We start from the raw sequence: 23,527 nt of genomic DNA on the forward strand, positions 1-23,527 counted from the left end.
TCAAAAACCACACAAAGCAGCAGTTAAACAGTCTTCCTTCCAGAACTTTCCTTTTTAACCCGATTATCCCTTTTCCTTCTTGACCTCCTTTTCCCATTAATACGATAACTTCCTTTCTGCTTTTCTTCTTTACCCGACTCCACCTTAGGCCTGCTTTTGTTCTTTTCTTCCCCCCTAGTTTTCTTCTTCCATCCAACCCTCACTCGGACTCACTTTTAATTTTTGATGGTTTTATTAAAACTACGTTTTTGGTTCATTTCCTTTGCCGAATCTACTTTCTTTACTGTTGTCCAAGAACTATTTGGTATTACTGATATAAATAAAATAAATTAAAATGACAGACATGTCACCACACTAAGTTCCATTTTTTTCTGAGAGGAAGGTGTTTAATAATAAACAGTAATGAGACACCCGCCCACCCATGCACATTTCATTCCCATTAGAAGTACAGAGGAAGGCAGAATGCAATGTAGGTCAGGAAGAAATATAGAAAAAGCAATTTTAAGGGACAAAGGGATGTGAGGGCGAATGAATGAAAACAGATGTGACTGAAGGAAGGAGGGAATGGAGGATGACAGAAAAGGAACAAAGGATGTAAGGATGAATGAATAAAATGCAGGTCTGAGGGAGATAAGGGGTCAGGAAGGAAAGAAGGAAGGAAACAGGTCAGGAAGGTAAAGCTGTTGGGAAATAAATAGGTTTGAGGGGAAGGAAGGCGGCAAAGACGTCAGAAAGAAAACAGTTCGCAACATACCATCCAGCCATTATCTGAACCACTTATCCAGTTTTAATTTCAGTGTTTTGTATTTATGGGCAAGGAGTCTTTCTCATACAAATATTTACTTTAATTATGACTACGTTTCGGCTTGAGCACAAATTCGGCCAGACTGCATTGTAAACCAAGGCGCATGGTCCCACCACGATGGGGTAAGTTACAGCATGAGGGCCATAGACAGCTACAGCATAGAGAGATTAAAACACTCAAGGGATTTTTTGTCACATATTTGGCATTGCTCTCGGAGGACTTTATAAGACCAAATGGCCTCCGATATGAAAAATGTGTAGTTTATGTAAGAAACGACATTCACAGTAAATACACTTAAACTGAGCGTTTATTCAGTCATTCGAATAACTTAACACGTCCCCAGAGTGCCCACGGAACATAATGTTTTCATTATTTAAAAGAGAGGAAAAAAAATGTAAAACCGACATGAAACAGGAAGTTTATGAAATCACAAGGAAAGGTTAGCTTTGCAGGACTGCATCATAAAGACGACTAACTACTAAGTTTGATCATCGGTTTGAAATAAATGCATTATCGGTAGTTTGCAAATCATCTGATTTTGACTAGACTGGATTTAAAAAACAAAAATGCAATGGACTTCAAAATTCATTGTACAGGCACACATGAGCCGTTTTAAAATGCATTATAAACCAACTTGGGATGTTGGGAGCATCATTATAAGTCATTTTCTGCTGAAAATATTACCACAATTGTGACTGAACTGTTCAGCTGAAGCTTTAAAGCAGTTTATATTTGTGAACAGCAAAGGCAGACTATGTAACAGTAACACAAATCGTCACAAAAGTACTGGAATCACATGCGACTAAATTCCAACACAAGCTGTAGAGCAATTTGACGCTGTGATTTCTACTTTGCGTTGCATTAAGATTTACAGATTACTACCGGTACTTTTACAGCCTTTGAGAAAGAGAAAGTATTTGGGGATCGGACGTCCATATGTGCGAGTGCAGCTGGCATGACCTGAACCCTCCCTTTTTTTCTTAAATTCCCCAGGTAGTTTAACTGAAAGCGACTTATAAATCAGAAACAGAGGACAACGTTAAAAGAGGAACACACACACAAAAAACGAATGATTTCAAATACTGAAGGGGCATACTTTTGCCACCAGTGTTCAGTAGTAGATTTTAAAAGCACAATCATTTTTGTGTACGTCCACCACTCAAATCTCTATTAAGAAGACTTATTTGCATACAGCATCTTTAAACAGCATCTGAACAAATGTGTGAAATGATCCAAATCTCTTTGCTGTTCTAAGCCGCTGTATGAAGACAAGCCAAAAAAAAAGACAACAGGCGGTTACGATCCAACGCGGGTGCAGGTGGTCTTCTTATCGGAAAAGAAGCTTCGGAGCAGGACCACCTGGCTGATGCTGACCACCAGCAGGACCAAGGCCTCGCCGATGGACCAAAAGGCCACACGCATGTTCAAATCCTCTGCGCGGCTACGTCCCTGCGCCTCGCGCAAGCGGAAGTGCGTCTGGTAGTCGATGATGGACTTGAGTGCCTCGTGAATGGACACACAGGCTGACTCCAACTGAAAGATGCAGACGGGATATTTCAGATGGGAATTTATCATTTCAAACACAATATCTCGAGTGGAGCAAGATATGGTAGAATTTTGATCCTATCCCAGCTGATTTTGAAAGTGGATGTACACTTTGGATTGGGTGCCATCCAATCGCAGGGCCCATGCAAACCACAATTCTTCATGGGAACTTACATGCATGTTTTAGGAATTTGGGAAGAAGTCGGAATACGATGGGAACCTGCTTCAAGTTCCTAGCATCAACTTGTAAAAAAACTGCTGCTTAAAATTAGAAAGTTGCTCCTCATTGATTAGCAATACAGCTTGCAAAGACAATACGTGATTTTAAGCCTCGACACAGAAAGCAGAGGAGCATGTAGAAAATAGATGTACTCATCTTTTGCGGAAGTTCAAAACTGAAATTATCTGAATGCGAATTAACAGAATGTTTGATGGCCTTTTAGATGAAAAAAAAAAACAGGAATCACTTTGCATTGGTGCAATGCCATGCCCATCGCCCACAGTCGGCTGCAATCGGATCTCGCTCATCCAGCACCCAAACAAAGACAAGTGTGAAACTGGACGGATAGTTATCATTAACTCACATGCGTGAGGGCGGTGGCCCTGTTCTCGTTGGGGAAGAGTGGTGGGTCATCTCCGACCTGAAAGTCGAAGTAGACCGTCTTGTGGGTGAACGTAGAGAACTCGTTGCTGAAGCAGAACTTGTATGCACCGTCCTTGGCAGCGGTGAAGGTGAAGCTGTCGTACTGCTTCTTTATCTCCTTGAAGAGCGTTGTGCCTTCCGGATCTTCCAGGCGGCAGTCCACGTCATAATGGCCGCCAGTCACAACCTATAGAAAGAAGGGAGTGGCAATAACCACAACTACAGTTTGTGATGGTGAGTGATGACTGTCAGAAAAGCACCGAAGTAGTAACTTTATGCTTTTTAATTGCCATTTTTTGCATTACTGTATATTCACGACCCTACAGTGCACCGCATTAGGAGGCGCAGTTTCAGTTACGGGTGCCCTTTCTGTATTTAACACATACATAACACGCACTGTATTATAGGACGCAGACATGGTAACATGTACGCTAGTTTTTAATCAGGACTTGTCTTTTCACAGGAGATATTTTTCTGCTGTTTGGGCTGTTATTCACCTGTCCTCAGATTTTTTTCATTAAAAACTAAGCTTTCTGAAAACGCCGGCCAAAGGGATTTGCGGTTCTCTCTGGATCTGCATTTGGCGTGCCCAGCTCTCCACTCTTGTGATAGCACAGAAAAGTAGCGTTTTAAGTGCTGCAAAATATTTATTATGAAAGCGAGGGACATGTGGTTCTCCACACCTCTTCCCACACACCAGCAACATTTGTTATTTAGTTTTATAATTTATCAGTTCACCTATTGATTTTTATGTGACCCTACGTTTACATGCAGTTAAGAAATCTCTTTAAAACCTGAACATTTGCAGTAATCTGATTTTTTTAAGGCCATGTACATGCGGCCAAAATCCCAATTATGTTCTTATTCAGGTTTTTAAAAACAAAATTTTGACCTAAACCAGAACAGTGACTGCATGTCACACAAGACTTAAATGGAGATGTCGGCGCTGTTTGTCAGTCAGCGTTGGTGCGGCTGGATGGATGGCTGCGGAAGTTGAGGATGAGGAAAGGAGCGTTGGCGCGGAGTGCAGATGCGCATATGGAATGCGTATTTGGAACGCATTTTGTATTGTATCGTATTGTATGTAAATGTAGTCAGTGTCGAAACACAGCAAGGCAATGAGGATGCAGATGGGGGATCCAATCGGTGGGAACAATGCACAGTGAGAGGTGCGACTGCACGTATTTGTAAATGGGTTTTAAAAAAACCACACTGATGAAATTCTGGTGTGGATGCAGCTTCTTTTTTTTTAACAAACGCTTAAGTGTGACTTGAAACACGATGTTTACACAAGTGGGAGGATGTGGAACAAAGTACTGCAAATATTTTTTTTAACTTGACTTTAGCCCTACCATAGTGCACCTATACATTAGCAGCGGATCAGCTCGTAACTTCCACCAATAGTGGTCCGGACCTTTTTCTGCGCAAATAAGTTTGCCGCCCTGCTTTCTCGGACATCAACCCCACAAGGAACCTCGCCTGCCTTTCCGCAGACATATCCTGGAATCTATCAACCAGTGAATAACTTTCGCTATTCCTCTGCTAACCTAGCATCTTGGAAATCAAATATGAATATGCGCGTTCAAAAGGGTGAACCGCCAATAATTGCGATTGGACAGATAGACTGCGTTCAGACTAACGTACTAATTCTTCGGCTACGTCGCTGCCATAAGAAGGTAATTGTGTCGTAAACCACGATAGTCCCCCCCCCCCCCTCCGTTTGTAGAGTCAACCGCGTAATAAACGAACCTACTCACCTGGAATTCCAGCGTACACTTTGTTCCAGTGGTGATGTCCTCGTAGAAGCACTGTTTAGCGTTGTCGGGCAGCTCGAACGTGAGCTCGGTGCCCAGCGCCCAGCCGCACAGGAGGAGCTGGGCCCACGCCACCTGTAACATCACTTGCAACGAGCTGTACATTGTCTTTTAAAGGGCTAGAACCCAAGTCAAATAGGAAAATGGGCGAGGGGCCTGCGAGGAAAAGAGAAGTCGTGAATGGAGGAAATAAGACCAAAAAAAGAGCAAACCCGGATCTAATCATTAGCGGTGAATTAGCTCAATGCTAACATGCTACTGTCTGGCCTCGGCGTCATAGAAACGAGAGCGCATGAGCACGAAAACCGGCGGACATTCAACGCCACAGTTTGTACGCACTTAGAATTTACCACAAGCAAAATTACAACCTTGCAGTTATTTATCAATACTTTCTTTCTAATGCCGTTATCCACTCACCTCTGGTGTCTCACCCGGATGCGACTAATTCTATGAAACGTTATTACAACCCGGACATGCCTATTGGCTTGCGTTTACTAAAAGCCCGCCTCTACCTCTCTCTCATTGGTCAGAAATACATATGGGGACGCCCCCATTACATGACATAATTTGACGCCTCCGCACCAACGTGGCCGGTTAGATCTTAAGCGATAAAGCTCAATGGACCAACGGAGTAACATTTCTTATATGACCGTCAAATGTATGTGATTTGCTTTTTCTTTATTTGTTTGTTTTGGGGTGGAGGGGGGGTGGAGTCGAAATTGTGGCCTCAGCACTATAACGGGAACACAAAATTATAATTTTGAAATGGATTTCCATGGGACAGGAGAAGTGAACCAATCTCTTTTTTCGTCAATGGATGCTACAGCTTCTTGTTGACTCTGAAACGTAGCTTGTAGCCGACGTGTGCACATTTTGAGCATGACATCTCTGATCCACTGGTTAAAGGACACTTTGATTCTCTCCTCTTTCATCTCAAGCTGCTTCAAACAACAAAGCGTGTGAAGGAAAACTGGTTAGGACTGCACGACTGTCCGTGTTTTATGTTATGTGTTGTTTATTATTTTACTTTATGTTAACTGTTTTGTAAAGCGCTTTGTTACAGCTGCCGCTGTTGTGAAAGCGCTATATAAATCAGCATGTATTGTATTGTATTGTATTGTATAATTTGTGGCCGCCAATTAAGTGTACGCACAACCGTAAAGGATTTCTCTTGGTTCATGAACTAATTTTGAACAATTTTAAAACATCGACTTAGTACAGTTGTCAGTTACCATCATACGGAACCAATATATCACATTGTTGCAACAAATGAATTAAGCAAGTGCTCTAAGATCCTAAGGAACAAACGTCTATTAACCAATTTATTAGCTATGTTTTTATGTACTTTAAAATATCATACCCCAGGATTGGGAATCAATTACTGTATTGGGGAGCACCCTGATGCTCGGGGAGTCATTCCATCACAGATTTGTAAATGCTGTTTCCCCATTAATTATAGCTGAAATAAATCTCATTATACAAACACTTTCGTTGTCTTGGTTTTCCTGGACAAGACAGCAACTCAAATGATGGATGGATGGATAACTTCTTACGTCTCTTACTTCATTTGAGAGCAGATATCTGTACTCCCGACACCTACTAGTTTGTCGAAGTAGGCTCATAACTTTCCTTCCCGACCTCCACAGATGTCAACAAAATTGACTTGAGGAACATAAAGTCAACCGTGGCTAAGGTCTTGAGGACCTTTTAGGCAAAAAAAAAAAAAAACAACAACAAAACTGAGAGGGCATCAACAATGAGGATTGTGAACCATTCATCATTCATTCATTCATCTTCCGTACCGCTTGATCCTCACTAGGGTCGCGGGGATTGTGAACCAGAGAGCATTAATGACAAAAAGCAATGGCTTTGGAAAAGCAAGGTATTCCCCATCCATGGCCTTATTTAGTTGTGTTTGATATTGTCGGCTACAAGAATTATTTGTGGCCAATGTGTTGCGTCTTGTGCCAGCCTAAATACCACCATCTTTGCACAAAAAAAACACACTGTATAATCGAGAATAACTTGTATTGCTCTCTTTGTTTATTAAAAAAAAACAGATTTACATCAGCGATTGCGTGCATCTGTCTTTCCGCATTGAAGGGCATTACAGTATAATATATTTAGTTCTTTTTTTGTTATGCTATTGGTTGAAAACATTCATTGTTTCTTCTGAGTACTAATAGGTTAATAAAAGAAGGACATTTTGTGTGCAGAAAAGCTTTTTTCCTCTCTCGAAGTCATCAAAATAAACGCTCTTATAATTTTTTTTATAGCAAATCTTTACTTTGGTACTTAAATAGGCTACATTTTAAGTCTTTTTACATGACCGTGTACTTATGTTCAGACTGTGCGTACTTATGGCATCGCTGTTTAACCAAAACAGTATACTGTATCGCTACAAGTACTTAATCCATTCAAGACGACGTGACCTGAAGTGTCTGTGTGGAGCTGGTGACAGGAACGCGTCGTTTGACCCAGAATTCAACTCTCGCGAGAGCAAAACTGAGCGAGATTAACGTGCTCGTGGGGAAACTGTCGAGACAAAACAAAAGCCACACAGTACACACATTTCAGCCACCTGGCGCTGGTCGCTTGTTGTTCGCATTTTGTTTGTTTGTTCCTCCTTTCACGGATTTCATATTCTTGACGAAATTGTTCAACGATGCCGAGCAGCACGTCTTTGCTGGAGGCCGACGAGGGAGAATCCGAGGTCCCGCCGCCGCCGCTAGTGCACGCTTTCGCCGGCATGGGCCTCGACGAGCACCTTGGCCCCCAAAGTCAGATGGCATCCGAGCAATCGGATGAAAGTTCAGCCTTATACCACCACCACCTCATCCCGGCGTCCCGCTTTAACCTAATCGGTACGGTCCTCGACTTGAAGCCACTGCAGCATCGACCAAGTTCGGGAGACGAAGGAAACGTCACGCCCGAGGACGAAGACCCACAAGTTCCAACCACGTCGGGTAGCCCGTTGCTTTCGCAGGCCCATCAATATCTGCATTCTTCGGGGCAGGCTGGCTCGGCGATGCCGTCAGCTTTGGAGCATGTGGAGACAGTGTTGCTATACAATGGAGACGAAGGGGGGGATGATACCAGCGTGTACTGCGGAGAGCCGGGCGGTGGCTGCTTCGAGGCCGAGGCGTCGCTCCTAGCTCGCCGGAAAAGTGTCAACACGACTGAATGCGTGGCCGTGCCCAGTTCCGAGCACGTCGCGGAGATCGTGGGCCGACAGGGTGAGTGTTTCTCAAAGACTTTAAAGGAAGCGTGCTTATAATGGAGCAAACAAATTCTACAAAACGAGCCGTGCGATGATCTTGGAATTGGGCCGTGTTGGTGCTATCAATCAAGCTAACTTTTAGCTCGTAACTTATTGTTGTAATTAGCATGTTACAACACATGTTTAATGTCTTTATTTGAATCGAAATTGTTTTTCATCATCACAGACAAGTTGCCACCACTCGAATGCCCCTATGACATACTTCTCAGACTTGACACCTTTTGTTTTCTGCTGTTTTTTGACGTTGATGCTTGCAGGACTGCGGCGAGCCTAGTTAGCTTGGCTCCAAAATGGGTCAACTCAGCGCCGCCCGACTCGAACCAACATCGACTGAAAAGCTTTCAAAGAAAGTTGTTGATGAACCACCAGACACTCCCAGTGGAGTCGTCATTTTCTTTCCCTGCTCTCTTGTGTCTCTTCTCGATGTTTTTATCCATATATTGTGTGTTTTCTTTTGTCTTCAAAGACCGCAAGTTGCTCTGCCATATCAGCCCCATGTATAGTTTTTCATTGTAGTTCTGCGTGGGCAGATCTATCATTTGCCACGTTCAATTCAACATAGAACACACGTATTCTTGACCATATAGTTTGCTTCTACGTCTGTCTTTTGGTGAGTTTTGTGTTGTTTTTTTGTGTGCATATGATTAAAGGGCTCTGTTGGTGCGCCTGCTGATGGGGGAGGGTGCACACTGTGTTAACACAACAACAGGAAATGGCTGGACTCAACCACAGCTTGAAAGGAATATTTAATCCACTTGAAATGGCATTAGTGTTTGAGAGCTACAACTTGCAAGTCAACTTTGACTTATTACCATCATGGAAAAATCATGACTGTATCACTCAAACCTACAGGTTCTCAAAGATTTAGCACGATGTACAGTCGTGCAGTCGGCCAAGATCAGCGCTGCAGTAAAACATGTTGAAATGAAAAACTGTTCTTAGGATGTTTTAATTAAAATGTTGTAGAGTTAGATAAAAAAAAGTGTGCCCAAACAAATATTTGAAACAAAACTGTTGTGAAATATTAAATGTAGGGCTGGGGGAAAAAAAAGCTAAGTCAGCAAAAATTTCTGCCTCGAGTCGAAATTATAATTTATAATTTTAAAACCATATTTGTAACATCTGTAATCAATGTATGGCCACTTCCGTGTTTACTGAATGAACATGTGCAGCCGGCAGACAGTTTTCTTCACTCTTGAACATTTAATTACCACTAATCAAGCCCTTTTAAAAAATTCTCTCACCCAGGTTGTAAGATTAAAGCACTCCGAGCCAAGACCAATACGTACATCAAGACGCCGGTGAGGGGCGAGCAGCCGGTTTTCGTTGTGACTGGACGCAAGGAAGACGTATGCATGGCCAAGCGGGAGATTTTGTCAGCCGCCGAGCACTTCTCCCTCATCCGGGCATCCCGGAACAAAGCGGGCTCTCTGTCTGTGGCGTCCGGGCCGGGGATCCCCACTTTGCCCGGACAGACCACCATTCAGGTAGTGGACGATAGTGCATCCTTCTTGTTTAGAATCTCATTCCAGCTGTGTTTTACAACCTTGAATGAGCCAGAGTACACGCATAGAAAAAATCTCATAACACACCACCAAACAAATTTGACAAAAACTACATTCAGTTTACACCAGTTGAAATGCCATTAACTCGTTCCCGACCAGCCATTTTGAGACCCTTATTTACGCGATCGTGCACACACTTAGGTGCCAGTGGATCTGTACTTAAGAATTAGTCATTTATATATATATTTAGGAGATGACTGAAGTAATGATTTCTGAATTTCCTTTCACGTTAAGCTACTCGGCGTCAGATCTGGGCATGCTTTGGTTGTACGCAACCTCTGAATTGAAATTGCAGTTGTTTAAGGCTATTTGTAGCTTCTGCCGTGTCGTGGAAGAACATGAATTGTTCTGTCTCTGGAAATGTATGGATGGGAAAAAAACAGTTATTTTTCTGCAGGTGAGGGTGCCATACCGTGTCGTCGGACTGGTTGTGGGTCCAAAAGGTACGTATTTACAAGTTTCTATTATTAGTAACCTGCAGTAAGACTTGTCATTGTATTGAATGTGATGGTTATGATGGTGACCGAAACAGGCCCTGCTCTCGAGAGCAGTTTGCTCAAAGCCGTTCACCTTGTCCCCATTGATAATAGCACATAAACCAAGCGGCAGCTAGTCATGTAAATCTAAATCGGGGCACTTGCAAGTACCACTGTAAAAAAATGTGAATTGCGTTTCAGGGGCGACCATCAAGCGCATCCAGCAGCAGACGCACACCTACATCGTAACACCGAGTCGCGACAAGGAGCCGGTGTTTGAGGTGACGGGGATGCCGGAGAATGTCGACCGTGCCCGCGAGGAGATTGAGGCGCACATCGCCCTGCGCACGGGCAACTGCGGGGGTGGCGTAGAGGCACCCGGTGCGGACAACAACGACTTCCAATTCAACGGCACGGACGTCAGCTTCGATAACAGCGGCGAAGCCGGCTGGTTCCTCGCCGGCGGCCTCCTCCAGACGAACCTGAGCGGCGGCAGCACCCAGCGGGCTAATGCGGCCGGCGGTGGTCGCATCTCTTCCACCTATCGCAACGACAGTTCCAGCTCCCTGGGCAGCGGCTCCAGCTCCACCGACTCCTTCTATGGAGGAAGCGGCGGCGCCGCCAACCGCATGGCTGACTTCAGTCCCACTTGCTCATTCAATGCGAATTCCAACAACAACAACAACAGCAGCAACGACGACAACCCAGGGGCCACGAGCTTCTGGTTCGGAGACTCTGAGCTTAACGCGGCGGCGGGCGGGAGCTCTTCATCGGGATTCGAACCACTTACAGTCTCCACGGGTGGCGCGCCGACGCACAACTGGAGCCCCTTTGTGGACCACCAAAGTCTTCAGGCCTTGGACGGACGGCCTGTACAGGTAGGTGGTGGTTGAATTAAAGCTTGGATGAATTTAGAGTGGGAGCACCACAGAGCCCTGAACTCAACCTTGTCCAAACACTTTCTCCGTAGTTTTTGTCCTTGTTCACTTCCTGTCGAGGTGACCATGTGAAACCCTAATTATGGCATGAGAGCCGAATTTGAACCCCTGCTACTTGTTTAGAACCCTCACCTTGGTTTGAAACGATAACCCTTGTTTACAACCTTAATTTGTTTACAACCCTAAATGCAAACTGAGGCTTGAATTCACAATTTAAAAATCAAAACCAGGATTTGGAGCCTTAACCATGACCGCCATTTCAAACCATTGCCCAGACTTGAAACACTGAACCTTGAAAACCGAAATTGAGCCTTGAAATCGGGCCATGTAGAAGGAAGGAAGGATGTTTTTGTTTTACCTTGTGTTGTTGTCATTGACCTTTCCAGACGAGTCAGCCCGGGACGCCCCGCCTCTCCCCCACCTTCCCCGGGGCCGACGCCCTGGAGCACCCCCAGGCGCTGCACATGCTCCGCGCTCCCTTCGGCGGTGGCCACCGCCCTCCCTCCTACTGCTCAGCCTTCTCTTCCTCCTCTGGTGACAGCTCGTCCTCGTCGCCGCCCGAGCCCTCCCAGGCCTTTGTGGCGGGTGCTTCAGTGGGTCAGGGCCGCCGCCCGGGCCCTGATGCGTGCATTCGCTGCCTGGATGGCCGGGCTGTGGCCACCCTGGTCCCCTGCGGCCACAACCTCTTTTGCGTCAAATGTGCCGCCCAAATCTGCCAGTGTCCCGATGCCACCTGCCCCGTGTGCCTGTCGCCCGTCACACGGGCCCTCCGGCTCCGCAACATGTGACTGGCGAACGGCCAAATCTTCAAATGTAGCGACCAGAAAATGTTTCAAACGTTTTAGCCACCTTTGATTTTTTGTTGTTGGTTTATTTTTTTTATTTTGATTTTTTTGGAGGGGGCGGAATTTGCAGCCGACTCTCATAACCGTCACCCTCCGTAGGGGGTGCAAGTGAGCATGTTTACAAACGGCAAGACTCCCGACCGTATCGTATTAACCAGTCGTATTATCTATTCACACATCTTATACTGAAGCGGCATGAAAACCCGCCTTTTCTTTCTTTACACTCCACTGGGTGTCAACTCGTTGCCCTTTTTTTTTTTAGCTACCGGTAGTTCCCAGGTTGCTGGGAGTCACTACGCCAGGATCAAAGTCGTTTACAGTTAAAACTCGTGCCTGAAATTAGGTTCCGAAAGAAAAATCAGATTGCTTCAAAAACAACCTAAAGCGTGGCCTTTTTTTGTTTGCGTTTCGACTGATGTAATGTATACATCAGGTTTAAAGTCTTAACACTTTTTTTTTTTGCTTCCACTTTTTTTTTGTGTGCATACTTAGTATTAACATTCCTTTTACAAAAACTGCTGTAAATGTAGGAACAACTCCTCGAATGTTCTCCAGTGTTCAGATTTTATTTTTAAAATTAATCGTACGAACAATTTCCTCGTTCTGCCACCAGGCCTATGCAAGAGTCCGCCTGGGTTGGGAAAACCAGAGCGAGGAAATAAAACGAGGGATTTGATGGTACTTTTTCATTGGGACTCAGGGGCGGGGGGGGACTATGTTTATCCATTCCTTACACCCCCAAAATCTTTTTTTTTTTTTTTTTTGGACGCATGGGACTGTTGTCGGACATTTATGAGGGGAAAGTGCCTGGAATGTAGACACTACACAACTAAATTATTTGGTTTCCGTTTTATTTTTTTGGGAGGGGCTCGACTTTTTAGTTTTTGCTTCATAACTAAGCCGCACAAAATAAACCTCCAGGTTCTCTCCCCTCCAATCTTTATCCGTCCTTTTTTTATGTTATTTCGATGAGGGTGAATGCAATATACACGGTCAACCCTCGGTTTATTGTATTAAGGACTGAGATATACAGAAGTTAATTTTTATTTTGTTACATTTCATATTCTAAATATATACGTATCCTGACAAAGTATCTATATTCCAATGTTTACAATAAGATTTTAATTTTTCTACCTTTTTTTGCGCGGGCGATAAACGAATTTGCAATGCTTTCTCCGCTTCGTAGTTAGATTTGTCGGAACGCCACCACTGGAAATATGGAATGTGCGTGCACAAGCATGTCTGCGTTTGATTAAAAAGAAATGTAATAAAGTACAATTAAACCGTTAAAGATATGAGCTGCCTGCTAATGCGTGTTTAAGAAAGTGTACATTTTTTTAGTAGCAGTTTTTTGTGCTAATTTTACTACTTTATGTATATGTAGGGGGCAAGTCTTATGGCATACCTATATATAAATCTCAAATCAAAATGGGGTGGAGTAAGGAGTTTAAAAAAAGTAGGACTATATTTTATAAACTGGCCTTTTAAGTTATTGCGGCCAAAGCACTGATATTATTATATATTTGCTGTAAAGAGAATTTTAAGAGTTTTATTTTCTGATATTAAAGTTACTTAATAAAGACGGTTTCATTTAAAGCCACATTGAGTCTCTTGATTGTATCATTGATGATTTATTCATGTAACGTGAGTGAGTTTAAATGCGGGACCACTGACATGAGCATGCACTACAAAGATGATACATATTTCTATTTACATACACCCGATTAAAAAAAAAACACGTCCAACGAGCTGCAACAGAAACAACAGGCGTTATGTGGGTGAAAAAGTGGGAAACAAAATGGCATCCTTAGTGTTCCAATACAAATGCACAGCTAAGTAAGTAAAGTGCTAAAACAAACAAAAATTTGATAAAAAGTTGAAGAAAAAAAATCAATAGTGTATCAAAACTGCAGCGAAATGTAGATTTACAGCTGGTATTGTGAACGGATAATATACAAAATGATACGTCACTGGCCACAACATTAGGTACACACAATCTCATGAGATATTAAACTTTCTGGCTTTCCATTTTAAACAGTCACCTACCTGTAATTCTCAGAATACTTTTAACTATTGATTCATCAAGTCTGGCGAGTTCCTGAGGAGCTGGTGATGGTGTGATGGGGGATTCAGTGAAAGTCTGATATTTTCATCACATTTTTTTCCTTGTACATCTGACTTTTTTTCAAAACTGACTGAGTAAAATATTCACTTCTTGTCATGTCACTCCATTAATTTTGTAATATTTCCGTCTTATTCTCGGAAAATTAAAAACATCGTCATAGTACCAGTTTGTTGTTTTCCATAATGCTTTCCAGATAAAATTCAAACTATCGGTACTCGAAAATACATCTTTTTCCACATAAAATGCAAACATTTTTCTCTCAATAGTCCCATTTTGTCCCCATGAAGATACAATTTTCCCACCTTTAAAAAAAAAATCAGATTATATTTCTCTTGTAAAATTTACATATTGTTGCTTTATTTCTTGGGCAATAAATTAAACTTTATTCGTGTAGAATACAGCACTCTTTTTTTTTCTCCTTTTCAGTGTTAAGCCGTATTTCACTACTGCTGACGCATTTCATCGGGATAAAGTTTAGAGGATCTAAAGTTGCGTCTTTGTTCCATTAAAAGTCAAACTTTATCCTCATATTACTTTATCGACTTAATTAAAATCACGTCATACTTGGACAAACATCTTGGGAGGGGAATATCCACCTTTTGTAAAAAAAAATGTTTTTCTTCTCTTTACAATGTGGCCCTAATACTCCCCAATACTTGTGAAAATATCTTTAAACTATATTAGCTATTTATGCATGTGTACCTAATGAAGTGGCTGGTAAATACAAGGGGGCGGGGGCACGAATGTTCATCATGTGGAAAACACAGCACTCTGGTCTAGTCCAGTAGTCTGACCGATCCTGTTTGTCCTTTCAAATGAAATGTGTCATTTTGGGTTCACACTACAGCACCGTCAAAACCCACCTGACGAGAACGACGAGAACACCAACAAGCAAAATGAGTCCCTCGGTTGTGAGGAGTTCAGTCGAGTGGCTGGGGGTCAGCGATGGGCATGGTGTGCAGCACCTCGTCCAGCAGCTGCAGGGCGCGGTGCAGGTGGATCTCGATCCAGCATGGCGTCTCCTTGATGCTCTGCCGAGGGTAGTCGGGCCCCCAGCCCTTCACAAAGCTCATACGCAGGATGCAGAGGCGGCGGAGGTCATCCACACCGATGCCGGCTGCCGCCGACAGACCTGCGGGCAAATGTGCGCCACAATTGAGCCATTGAGAATTGAGGGAGGCTAACCGCGCAGCTTTTTATGTAAAATGCTGCAATGAAGTGGGGAAGGGTGTATAGTGGGTAGTTCATTATTGTACTCAGCAATTTTCCTGACTCATCAGTGCAGCGCTGGGCAAGCTCCCCTTTCTAAAATGGCCACTTTCATGAATGGAGGCCTCTCGTCTCGCCAAAGCATCAACGCCGTATGTGAGCTTCAGAAAGTATTGTACAGTTAAGTCATGATTTAGCATAGGTGCCAGTGGATCTGCAAGTAAGAATAAATTTCTTATTTATCATCCTTGGAATAAAAAAAGACATGAATCAATAAAAATCTGTAAAAACGAGTAGCTAGAAGAATTACTCATTACCATATAAATCTCTAAACGATAAATCTCCCAGATTTTATTGTAGCCCGAGTTACCCGATTGGAGACTTTCTCAAATAAAAACCTTCCCAGAAATTGCAGTAAAGACATGAGTTATTCAGATTGGTTTGCACTTTAAAACCGTATTTAAGTGTACTGGGTCGTCCCTGCCGGTGGGACATGCCCGGAAACCCGACTTACTGCCGGCAATGCGAACCAAACTCTGACATTGATGATATAGGGACCGAAGAAGACGGTAAGAGAGGGTTCAGTAGCCCATACTTCCGAATCCCCTTCCAGAGGTCTCCCCGAGGGACACGGTTGAACGCTTTCTCCAAGCCCACAAAGAACATGGAGACTCGTTGGGCGAGCAACCATGTACCCTCGAGGACGCTGCTAAGAGCGTACAGCTGTCCCACGACCGGTATCTGAATGTATTTATTTGGTGGCTTGTCTTCACAGAACATTTGATTTGAGCATCAGTATTGATTTTGAGCATCAGTATTGATTTAAATAAATGCACGCAAACATGCAAAAAAAACCCACCTGAAATTATTTCTGCATTAAAAAAAAACAACTATGTTTTTAGTTTGTGGATGGATCGTGAAATTGAATTTTTACAGATACCCTGGTACAGACTTACTGATGGCGGGTGCAATGCCTCCGACTGAGCCGGGTCCAGGGATATTGCCCGCCACGGCTGCTGCCTGCGCTGCAGCTGCCGCCTGAGCAGTCGCCGCCTGTTGCTGCATCTGCCTGTGACATTGACGCAAGTCGAACACCTGGCACAATATATGTCAACAATGTTAGACAAAAGATTCATGCTCACCAACGGTTGTCATGATCAGTCCACGAGTCAAGTTAGCTTTTATTGTCGTATATGCTCTATGTGTAACATATGGCACAGATGAAATTACTTTCCTAGGTGACTTTACAACAGCACAGTGATGTTTAGATCGTCATGTTGCTAATCACACGTTTCTCGCTTTAGGGGAAGTCAAAACCACTTGCAACCAAGTGCAAAGAATGAAATTTGGTTGTCGCCATAATTTATTTGAATTGTCTTCTACTTCTGAATGCGCAGCAGTTTAGTGAGGGAGAAGGGAAAAAAAATTAAACACCGGTTTGGAACATCTCACAAGTGAACGGGCTAACTGAGAACAGGCGGGTGCCATGAATGGCCTATCACAATTTGCTCAGTCATTCACAATCAAAGATGGGGTGAGGTTCACCTCTTTGTGAACAGCTGTGTGAGAGAATCCCTCAGGCAGCAATGCATCAAAAACCAACCTAAATATGGAAAGGATATCACCACGTGGGCTCAGTAACCCTTCAGAAAAACATTATCAGTAAATCCAGTTTGTACTACATTGCAAATCACTGTATTGTGTTTTTATTCATGTTTAACAGAACTTCCCAAGTTTATTGGAATTAGGTTTATGTATACACAATGCTATCGCCCCACTCTGCTTGTAAAAAAAAAAGTTTTAATTGAAAGCATCAGTTGTGAAGTGCTTACCTTAATGTAAGCGCTGGGGTAGATCTTGTGGACGGCGTCTCCGGGCGCCCGGCCGGCCTCGCGATCCAAGTAATAGCTCTGCACGAAGACGGCGTGGTCGCTGAGGCAGCGCACCCACACGTCACCCTCGCCTTTGCACTCCAGCTGCACGCCTTTGCCGATGTGAAGCCTGACAGATGAGCCAAATTTACTTGATGGTCTGAACTGTCCATTTCCACTTGTGCAGTGGTAACCCTTGATCTCTCAGCTTCATTCATTCCTGACCAAACTCCTGATCCAATTTACCACGCACATATACAGAAGTCCATGCAATAGAGTAACAGTGACAGACTGACGGAATGCCCACTTCTCCTAATATGTAGACACAAACTGTCTCCATGATCGGTCATCAAATCTTCATTAAACAGGATGCATGAATGTAGGCATTACACTGCCCCCTGGTGGGAAGGGTGCACACGCCAGAAGGAGCAGTCCATTAAATTATAGCTAAAACTCTTTTTTATGTTATAACTGTACGCTTTCAAATAGAACAATACCATAGAGTGCAATGTTCCTTGACATTTCCATTTATTTAAATGGGGAGAGTTGATTTGACTTGCGAATAATTTGAGTTTGGTCAGAGAACGAATCAAGTCAAAGTAGCACTATACTATTAATGTTACTTCAAATATGACCTGTACGGTTAAAAAAGGTTGCGTGATGGCCAGTGGGTGTTACCTGGCTCGCTCTATGGCCTCCGTGCGATGGACATTGCTGAGCTGGCCTAGACAGAAGCGGTCCCCGCCCGACGGGTCGACGTAGCCGTCCACGGTCACGATGGGACACGACGACGGCACCTTGAAGGTCTCGCCCACCTGTAGGTCCATCTCGAAGTAGGCGATGGAACACCAGTAGTCTGGAGCTGCAACACAGATAAACCTATTAACTAAGGCACTAACGCCACCAAAGTCATAGTCTACATTCATTGTTTTGTTCTCACCAGGATGGTTGGAAATGGGCGGCTGAAAGGCAAACTCGTCATGGACTGACCCTGAGGATGAGAGCCAAGCAATGGACTATCACCATCTTTGGAAAAAACGTACTGTGCACGGTTTCCGTGTTGTCCGACTCACAGTAGTGTGCCGGCTGAGGCATGGGAGGGTGGTGCTGCAGATGACCGTTGCTGTGGTGCGGCGTGTTGGGGGTGAAGCTGTTGTTCCTTGACCAGACGGTGTTGCCACCTGAAGTTGCGGGGGGGGACAGAGAGCCCAAAAGATATTTTGTTGATACCACGAATATTTATTCTGTATTTTATGAAACACTTCTTATTCAACATGACATACTGAAGCTTTATTGAACCTGTTAAAATTAAATCTTATTTTCTTTCATTAAAAAACTAAATTCTAAAACAATAATAATGCCATTTTGAACGGTGAAAAAAAAAAAATCAACAATGATGACAGTGACCACAGTGAATTTTAAAAAAATGTACTGCAGCTGACTCAGTCGAAAATAAAAAACATTCAAAAATAATCTGATAAAATAAATTCAGCGAAATTGATGGTTTATCAGTTTCTCCAGGTATGAAAAGCATTTACAGTACATATTGATGTTGAGGCACTAATATAAACTGCTGAACAAATGCAAAGTTGGAAATATTAAAGAGATGATCCCAAAAGAGGAGATGTATCTTGAGGGAGAAAGAGAGCCTTACTAGCTGATCCTGTGGCGACAGTGGGAAACGATGACGTGGAGGCAGAAGTGGATGCCTCGGCGGGCGGAAGCATGTTGGTGGGGGCGAATAGGTCGGAGGGTCCCGGGCGGCCCCCTGACGGAGGGTGCTGGATGGTCTGCATTGAACGGCCCTCATCCATGGCGGGCAGGCTCTGGGGGCCATCAAAATCATGCTCATCTTTGACCATCAGCGCTGAGCCAGGCCTGGAGCTGGTTAGATTGAGTCCTGATATGTCTGATGGGGGAGTTTTAGCAAGAAATCATGAGTCACTCAGAGCACAGACTAAGTGATGATATTGAAAAACATGAACAGTCTCACCTATGCCGGGTGAGACCACTCGCTCGTAGTGATAGGGATTGACGCAGACGCTGTCGGCCTTGAGGTCGAACGCATACTGACAGTATTTGACATGCTTCAGTTCATTCTTGTGCAGGTCCGGCCAGCGCCACAGCTTGGCATAGACCACATGTGGGAACCCCTTGCGTCCAGCCACCTGGAAGGAAAGGTACACACAAACTACATCAATAAATAAAAAATTATAACAATAATAATTCATGGGATCATCAGATGACATTTGAATTGACATCTTCCAAGTATAAATGCTATTTTTGCCTCATGTTTAGTATAAAATCACTTTCTTTCAATCAAATGATATGACTTTAATTTTTTAGACTTCTGGTAAATCGAGGAAGCTCCTTCTTCACCATGACAGATGATACAGACTCTGCACCAATCCGCCTGTCCATCTCACGCTCCATCTTGCCCTCATTCGAGTCCCCAAGATACTTGAACTCCTCCACTTGGGGTAAAATCTCATCCCCGACTCGGAGAGGGAACCGACCCATTTCCAACTGAGGACCATAGTCTCAGATTTGGAGGCGTTAATTTTTATCCCAACTTCTTCACACTCGGCTGCGGACCGCTCCAGTGAGGATTGGAAATCACGGCTTGAAGAAGCCTCACAATAGCATCTTCCCCCACTATTGGAGCCAACACACCACCAGGTGGTGATCGGTTGACAGCTCTGCCCCTCTGCTCACCCAAGTGTCCAAAACACGTGGCCGCAAATTCGATGACACGACCACAAAGTCGATCATCAAACTGTGGCCTTGAGTGTGCTTGTGCCAAGTGCACATAGGGACCTGCTTATGATTGAAAATAGTGTTTGCAAAAGACAATTCAAAGACAAATTAAGTAGTACTCCCATATCTCCTCTGCGTCTTTCCCCCTTGAGCAAGTCTAGAGTGGAAGAGAGACCAACTCCGCTCAAGAGTGATCTCTATCTCTCTCATTAGAAAAGTCTGACCATTATATGAAGAAACTATTGAGATGCATTAAAACCAATATTTATAATAACACAAAGAAAAATAAACCTCTATTATCCAAATTACTCAATCATAAAAAACAATTTGGAACTATCATGGGGAAAATGCTGTCAAAAAATTGTCATACAATTTACAAGTACATACAGTACCTGTTATATTAAGAAAGTCCTAATGGTATTTAGAAGTAGAGTTATCACAACCCAAATGAAAAATTAGTCTTGGCCGTAACATCCAATGCAACCGTTCATAAAAACATGATTTGATGGGCCCAAAAAAAAAGGGAAATATGTCCCTAACAAAATGAATATACAGTATTGTATGTTACACACAATAAATCAAATGTCAAGTTTTTTAAGTTTGATTTAAAAACATTCATTCATCTTCCGAGCCGCTTGATCCTCACTAGGGTCGCGGGGGGTGCCGGAGCCTATCCCAGCTGTCTTCGGGCAGTAGGCGGGGGACACCCTGAATCGGTTGCCAGCCAATCGCAGGGTACACAGAAACGAACAACCATTCGCACTCACACTCACACCTAGGGACAATTTAGAGTGTTCAATCAGCCTGCCACGCATGTTTTTGGAATGTGGGAGGAAACCGGAGCACCCGGAGAAAACCCACGCAGGCCCGGGGAGAACATGCAAACTCCACACAGGGAGGCCGGAGCTGGAATCGAACCCGGTACCTCTGCACTGTGAAGCCAACGTGCTAACCACTGGACTACCGGGCCGCCCATGATTTAAAAACAGACAAATCTTAATAGGTGGCAAAGTTATTAAAAATTGAATTTATATGAATTCGATCTATGTATCTATTTATCTCTGTATCCAAAAAGAGATGAATTATCCACTTTAAAACCTTATCCAATCTGAATGAAATTTGCTGTGTGTCTACAGGGTAAATTGTTGTGATTTATTATTTGACCTATATGAAGCTACTTTATCGTCGTGGTCCATTGAACCCACCTGCAGTCGTCCATCCAGCGTTCTAGGGATGGTGACACACTTGCTGGGATGGGCGCCGTTGGTGGTGATGGCGGTGATGAGCGAGTCCAGCTCATCCTTCTTCTCCTTAAGTTTCTTCACCAGGCTCTCGATGGCCCTCTTGGCAAAGCTCTCACTCTCGCCACCCTGCCGGTGGCACATAAGGCTGTGCACGATGCTGAGGCAGGCATCGTTGCTAGTGGGCGTGTTCGCGATGGACATGTCGGCTTTGGAAGATGAGACACACTGCGACAGGTGGGCTTCTTCAACTCGAGAAACACACCATCAGGACGCTGATGGGAGATAGGACACATCAGATTCTATGAGTCATCTCCAATGGTCGCCAGCTAATTGCAGGGCACAAAGGCCAATCACACTCAAACTCACACCCATGTACACTTTAAAGCCTTCACTGAATGTAAGATGCATGTTTTTGGTATGTGGGATGAAGCTGGAAAATAGAAATACACACAAGAAGGCCAGAGCTGAGATTGGAACCCAGAACCTCAATACCACGAGGCAGCGGTGCTATCTATGAAGTCGCTATGCTGCAATATGAACCTGTATGTGTAAGTATCTTAGAAGCAGATGTGCCAATAGCAGGAAAATAAACACCAAACTACAGGCAGAAGCCGAACATCCGGGCACACTATGACGTCGCCGATTCTAATGAATCGTCGCCACGTTGATTAAGGAGGGAAAATATGAACAATTTGCAGCAGTCTTAGAAGTTACAAAACCCGTTTGTCATCCCACATTAACGCAAAGTTGTTAAAAACGCAAGACCAATGGATATAACGTTGGAAAAAGAAGGCCAGTTTTAGCCGAATTTACAGAAGAAATGCATCCGCCGAAAGCCGCAACATTATAAGGAAAAGCTTGCTCCTACACTTCAAAATAAATGCCTTTCACTCGTACAACACGAACCCCATACTAGAGGGCGTCAGCTGACATTTAAAGATTAATGAGATTAATGTAAAGATAGATGTACAATATTTTAAACTGTGTAAACATCGGCCTCAATGTATTTCCAAGCGTTTTAAAAAGTAACTGACCGGAAGGAGGCATATTCATTAGCATATTTTGACCAACGCCTGCTTAAAAAAAACCCCACTAGCTTAGCTACTCCTTGTTCAGGCTCGCTCAAGCTTTACATCACATTGACGCAACGCATTATTGGTTCACTTGAATGATGCCCGTTTTATTGATCGTACCGTGTTATCTTTATCAGTGCATTAGGCCAACACTTACTTTCCGCAACCTGGCGCTAGCTGCTATGGCAGCTCCTTTTTTTCGTCGTATAGGTCGCTTCCTTCTTCGGCTGAATTGATGTTTAAGATTCACACGGCCAACCAAGTGTTCTCAGTTCAAAAATAACATAAAAGGAAAAGCACAATCCTTCCTTTAAACCGGATGGTAAGAAGGGGGAGAAAAAAAATCACAGCTCTCCTCTGGTAAGTTCTCATCCAGTGCATTCACTTCTTCGTCTTTGTTTTGTGCTAGGCTTTTAGTAGTCAGTGCATATAATCAAACAGCGCCCCGTGTGGATAGGAGGTAAATGACAACTTGAATTGTAATTACAATACAGTACAATACAATATAAGCTGATTTATATAGCGCTTTCACAACAGCGGCAGCTGTAACAAAGCGCTTAACCAAACAGTTTTACATAAAGTAAAATAATAAACAAAACATATAACAAAACACGGACAGTCGTGCAGTCCTAACCAATTTTCCGTCACACGTGCATAAATTCTCGTACTGATTGTTGCTGTCACGTTGCATGGTGGTGGTGGACCCAGAAAAAGCAGGCAGGAGAGAGGAGCATGGTGTATTTGAAGACGTGTATTGATAAAACACAGAAAACTAATTCCTAAACAAAGTAGCAAACAAAAACAGCAACCAACGCAGGACTCAAACAAACATGACAGTAGCTAGTGATGGGTCCATGAGGCCTCATGAGGCGTGTTGACACACTGACACACTGTGTTGATACTGTGCTGATACTGTGTCACTGACCACTGCCACTTGCTGGACCTTCAAGATCCCTGCAGCCAACCCACTTAACAGACTGAACTGACTGATAAATTGTTTTGTATATTGAACATATAAAATATACAATTTGGTAATAAATTGGCAAAAGGTGAAGGTAAGATATAAAAAAAGGAAAAGAAAATAGTCATCATCACAAATATGTGTTCAAAGGAGTAGAAAGAAGCAAAAAACCTACCCCGAGTCCTACCCCTTCTTATATATGAATTGATAATTTTTCAAAATAGGAAAGAAAGTCTAAATATCAACAAATGCTTTTACCCTTATGTATGCTGTACTAATACATTTTTACAACATTAGGTTTGTAAATACAGTACATACTCTTTAGAGCACATGTATATGTCGATTTTCTCATATTCATAATGGATGCTACATTTCA

The 23,527-nt window shown here is 43.4% G+C and overlaps 3 protein-coding genes across 4 annotated transcripts; 1 reads left to right on the forward strand and 2 right to left on the reverse strand.

The window, feature by feature from the left end:
- Window positions 1–1,094: 1,094 nt before the first annotated feature.
- On the reverse strand, window positions 1,095–5,350 carry tmed7 (transmembrane p24 trafficking protein 7). Of its 2 annotated transcripts, none has more exons than XM_052068658.1 (4): window positions 5,225–5,350; window positions 4,751–4,963; window positions 2,935–3,180; window positions 1,095–2,338 (listed from the first exon to the last, which is right to left on the reverse strand). In XM_052068658.1, exons 2-4 carry the CDS (start codon window positions 4,910–4,912, stop codon window positions 2,102–2,104), a joined length of 645 nt encoding a protein of 214 aa, XP_051924618.1. In that variant the 5' UTR covers window positions 4,913–4,963; window positions 5,225–5,350; the 3' UTR covers window positions 1,095–2,101. The 2 variants fall into 2 exon arrangements, with proteins under 2 accessions (XP_051924618.1, XP_051924619.1); XM_052068659.1 differs by lacking the exon at window positions 5,225–5,350 and adding an exon at window positions 5,176–5,199.
- A 1,954-nt stretch (window positions 5,351–7,304) lies between these two features.
- Window positions 7,305–13,775, forward strand: LOC127602481 (RNA-binding protein MEX3B-like). The gene is made up of 5 exons (XM_052068626.1): window positions 7,305–8,043; window positions 9,336–9,574; window positions 10,050–10,095; window positions 10,330–11,006; window positions 11,453–13,775. Exons 1-5 carry the CDS (start codon window positions 7,473–7,475, stop codon window positions 11,852–11,854), a joined length of 1,935 nt encoding a protein of 644 aa, XP_051924586.1. The 5' UTR covers window positions 7,305–7,472; the 3' UTR covers window positions 11,855–13,775.
- Window positions 13,776–14,640: 865 nt separating this feature from the next.
- On the reverse strand, window positions 14,641–22,584 carry LOC127602489 (mothers against decapentaplegic homolog 4-like). The gene is made up of 10 exons (XM_052068641.1): window positions 22,348–22,584; window positions 21,079–21,389; window positions 19,110–19,284; window positions 18,771–19,025; window positions 18,190–18,297; window positions 18,057–18,107; window positions 17,795–17,978; window positions 17,078–17,246; window positions 16,202–16,340; window positions 14,641–15,168 (listed from the first exon to the last, which is right to left on the reverse strand). Exons 2-10 carry the CDS (start codon window positions 21,316–21,318, stop codon window positions 14,957–14,959), a joined length of 1,533 nt encoding a protein of 510 aa, XP_051924601.1. The 5' UTR covers window positions 21,319–21,389; window positions 22,348–22,584; the 3' UTR covers window positions 14,641–14,956.
- Between the last annotated feature and the right edge of the window lie 943 nt (window positions 22,585–23,527).

Source organism: Hippocampus zosterae, chromosome 6 (genome assembly GCF_025434085.1).
Source record: "Hippocampus zosterae strain Florida chromosome 6, ASM2543408v3, whole genome shotgun sequence".
NCBI lineage: Eukaryota > Metazoa > Chordata > Actinopteri > Syngnathiformes > Syngnathidae > Hippocampus > Hippocampus zosterae.